The sequence below is a fragment of the Solanum pennellii genome, chromosome 10 (assembly GCF_001406875.1).
Source record: "Solanum pennellii chromosome 10, SPENNV200".
NCBI lineage: Eukaryota > Viridiplantae > Streptophyta > Magnoliopsida > Solanales > Solanaceae > Solanum > Solanum pennellii.
In genome coordinates, this window is record NC_028646.1 from 66,816,114 (window position 1) to 66,820,526 (window position 4,413).

At 34.1% G+C, this 4,413-nt stretch overlaps 1 protein-coding gene across 2 annotated transcripts; it reads left to right on the top strand.

Annotated features, from left to right (window-relative positions):
* Positions 1-467: 467 nt before the first annotated feature.
* On the top strand, positions 468-3,430 carry LOC107001835. 2 transcript variants are annotated; one of them, XR_003574782.1, is made up of 4 exons: positions 468-845; positions 1,169-1,317; positions 2,901-3,106; positions 3,214-3,426. XR_003574782.1 is itself a non-coding variant. In XM_015199796.2 (3 exons), exons 1-3 carry the CDS (start codon positions 815-817, stop codon positions 3,310-3,312), a joined length of 336 nt encoding a protein of 111 aa, XP_015055282.1. In that variant the 5' UTR covers positions 468-814; the 3' UTR covers positions 3,313-3,430. The 2 variants fall into 2 exon arrangements, 1 of the variants encoding a protein (XP_015055282.1); XM_015199796.2 differs by lacking the exon at positions 1,169-1,317 and having other exon boundaries at positions 3,214-3,430.
* Positions 3,431-4,413: the final 983 nt, after the last annotated feature.

Here is a 4,413-nt window from a genome sequence, read left to right on the forward strand (position 1 = left end):
ATCATTTTAGTATATTTGCAATAGTTGAGTTCTGAACTACATAATACAAATATCTAAAGGACTTGGAGCACCACATTCAGCATAATGAGTGTCTGCATATCATCAGATTGTATACGCCGAAACAGAAGTAATTTGATTAAAATTTTGTCTTAATCATGGCAAGACTTGCATTAAGTATAGTCTTACCCATGTCAGTGAAGAGTAAAAAATTATAAAGGAGTCACTCTTTCATTAGAATTGCCTGTTATTTGAGCGTTTTTTTAAAATGTTGTAATAATTTAGTCTTCGTTGAGCTCATTGGTCTGCAGTACCATGTTGGTAGGTGAAGTTTTAAATGAACTTTTTCAAAGTGATATAAAAGTGTAAGATAAACTCTTCTTCTCGGATTGTAAGATTATATAGCTTCATAAGAGAGGTAAGTCGGAGTATATTACCCTTCATTTCTATATATATTTAAAATATTCGCAATCAAGTATATGCATACTTCAATAGAGCACATTGTCTATTTTGACGTGGCATAAAAGTAAACCACCTCAAGAAGATTTTCTATTTTGTAAAATTTTATTTGTCAAAATTCCCTTCATAAAAGGAGCATAAATTTTAAACACGCATCTCCGTTAATGCATCTCCGTCAACGAGTGTGCTTTCTCGTAAAAACATTGAAGTTGAAGGCTATTTACGTCCTTTTCCCTTTTTTGCATCAATTCTAACGCCCTTGTTAACCATCGACCATCTCCATATGCTTTCTCATCTTCTTCTCTTCTCCTTCACAGTTATGTCCAGGCTAGCATAATTTAGATTTGAATTGGTTTTGATGATGCAATATTTGGTGCTTCCTTTGTATGGTGGGTTTGGGTTTCTTGATTTTGACTTGCTTTTTCATCTTCTTTAACTCTTCTTTATCTTAACTTTGGACTTTGCTGGATTTGGAGCATAGTTGTTTGTATTTCAGAGTTTTATCTTGCTTCCCTATAGTTTCAATAGAAAACAAAAATGCATAGCATGAAATTAACAATGAAACAGAGAAACACGATGACAAAAATAAGACCCATAAAAAAATTAATTGTGTCTGCTTCAATACTATCCTCCGATTCCCTGCACATATTTTTGAGTTTGAATTGGCTAAACCTAAAACCGAGCTAATCCTTTCCTTCCCTTGTTCTTTCAGTCGACACTTATATAGAGAAAATGGTGTTGTTTCATATGAGACGGATAGAAGAGTGGTTCATTTTTTGGGAATTCAGCTACCTGTTTTGAGGAGGAGAAATTCATTACGTGGTGAAATCAGAAGAAATAGAGAAGTATGTCATGTTAGAGGTAATTGCAGGGAGTATGTTTATAAGTGTTGTATGAGTCAAATTCCATTATGGAAGTGGAGAGAGCATTATCAGTTGATTCAGTTTTAGGGTTGAACTATACAATTTTTATTGGTTATAGTAGTGGATTTATCGTTTGATTTTCACTGTAAGTGTTCATTAAGATGTTTGATATTTCCTCTTTGTCATAGTTAGAACGTGATTTTTCAAATTTTATCCTAATTTCTTTTTAATGGTTGCCTTTGCTCCTTGGAACAACGTTAAAGTTGTCCTGTATGTGATCCATAGGTCACAACATGGAAAGCAACCACTAATGCTTGAATTGGTTTAAGTTGTCTACATCATACTGGTGCCCTTCCCCAGACCTTACACAGGGCTGCCCTTTTTTCCTCTTAAGATTAAATTCGCGTTTTGAATCATTTTCATCAGTTGGTTGAGTTAAGACTTGATTATACTTTGGGATGCATACACCTTTCTCATCACTTTGTGTTGGAGTATCAAATTTTATGTTCCTTCTTTTGAGAGTCCCATGTAACCCACATAAATCTTAAGTGGTTTTTTTGTTAGCATTTTTGTTAATGTTGATATGGTCCGTATTACATGGGTTCATTTTCCCACTTCACGGACCCATTATCCCACTACATGTATCCATTATACCACTAATGTGATAATGGTTAACTACCCAGTATCCCACTACATGGATCCATTATCTCATTAATGGGAAGGTAGTTAATTACCCATTATCCCACTAATGGAATAATGGTTTACTACCCACTATCCCACTACATGGATTCACTATCCTACTACACTGGTGATTGGTAACTTCCCATAACCTCTTAACCGTTCTTGATAGAAGCACGATTATAAATATTCTATTTGGTTCAAAGGTCCCTAAGCACGTTACTTCTAAAAACTCCATACCGTCTAAGAGTGAGGTATTGAGTCCTTAGAAGATCTTTGAAGAAAATAATAATTGTAGACTCCGACTGTATCGCTAATAATGGCTGGAGTTATGCAACATGTAAATTTCTGTGATATTTGTGATATTTCCGAACTGAATGGTGAGAATTATAAGATTTGGAAGGAGAGAATTCTCCTTCACTTAGGGTGTATGGATATTGATTATGCTATCAGGAAAGACGAGTCACCTATTAATGAAATCAACATTCAAGATGAGATTTTTCTTCATGAACAATGGGAAGGCTCTAACCGTTTGAGTGTTATATTCATTAAGATCAAAATCTCTGCTGGTATTCGTGGTTCTGTCTAACAATATAACAATGTCAAGGAATTACTGAAGGCTATTGATGAACAATTTGAGACTTCAGATAAGACACTTGTCATCACCTTAATTATAAAATTCTCATCAATGAGGCTCACTAGTGTGAGAAATGTGTGTGAGCACATTATGAAAAGGTGATACTTAGTGGCTCAACTAAAGATTCTTGAGGTCAAAATGTCTGAAACTTTTCTTGTGCACTATATCTTGAATACTCTACCTGCAAATATGGTCCCTTTAAGATCTCTTGTAACACACATAAAGATAAATGGTCTATTAATGAACTCATGGCCATGTGTGTTCAGGAGAAATGTCGACTACTGATGGAAATAAGAGAAAGTGCATTCATGACAACTCAAGGAAAAAAATTACCAATCAAGCCAACAAGAGGTCTAAAGGAATGGCACCACTTGAAACTGACATAAAAAAGGAAGTCAAGTGTCGCTTCTGTAGAAAAAACGGGCACATAATGCAGGATTTATCAAGTTTCAACAATGGCTTGTTAAAAAAGGTATTTCTATCTCTCTTGTTTGTTATGAAGATAATATGATTGATGTTAATCATAACTCGTAGTGCATTGATTCTGCTTCTAAAATCCATATTACGAATTCCTTGTAGGATTTAAGAAACCTGCGAAAGCCAGTGGGATCTGAACGAAGCATCTACACTGGAAACAAGATGCAGTCGCATTTGGAAGCTATTGGGACATGCATTTAGTTCTTAGTAGTGGTTTTATTTTAGAGTTAAAAAAGACTTTTTATGTTCCTAATTTTTCTATGAATTTAATTTCAGTATCAAGACGTGTACCTTTGAGATATTCCTTCTTTGTAGAAGGTGATTCTAAACTATTTTATAAATCTAAACTTGTTGGATATGGTACATTGTCTAATGGTCTTTTCTTTCTTAATTTACAAAATGATTTCACTCATACTGTTATGTATGTATAAGCTGACACTAAATAATGTGTTGTAAATGAAAATTCCTCTATCTTATGACGTCGGAGATTGGGACATATATCCATCGATAGAATTAACAGATTAGTAAATGATGGAGTACTTAGTACTTAAAATTTTAGTGATTTTGATACTTGTACGGACTGCATTAAAGACAAGCATACCAACAAGTCAAAGAAAGGTGCCAAGAAGAGTTCAACCGTATTAGAAATCATACATCCAAATATATGTTGTCCAGACATTGACGCATATGGTAAAAAATACTTTATCACTTTTATAGATGATTACTCATGATATATGTATCTCTACATGCTTCATAATAAGAGTGAAGCACTAGAAGACTTTAAAGTTTTCAAGGCTGAAGTAGAGAAACGATGTGAAAAACAAATTAAGATTATGAGAACTGATAGAGATGGTGAGTATTATGGTAGATATATAGAAGATGGACAATCACAAGGTTTGTTTGCAAAGTTTCTGTAACAAAATGGTATTGTTACCTAATATACTATGTCTGGTTCTCCGAATCAGAATGGTGTAGCAGAAAGAAGAAAACGAACATTATTGGACATGGTGCGTAGTATGTTAAGTAGATCTAAGCTACATAAGTCCTTTTGGATTGAATATCTAAGACAACAAGGTATATTTTAAACCGAGTTCCAACAAAGGTTGTTCCAAAGACGCCTTTTGAGTTATTCAAAAGTTGGAAACCTAGTTTGACACATATACGTATATGGAAATGCCCGTCGGAAGTTAGAATTTACAACCCACAAGAAAAGAAACTGAATTCTAGGACCATTAGTGAATATTTCATTGGATATGCCGAGGTCTAAAGGATACAGATTATATTGTCCATCTAACAGTACTA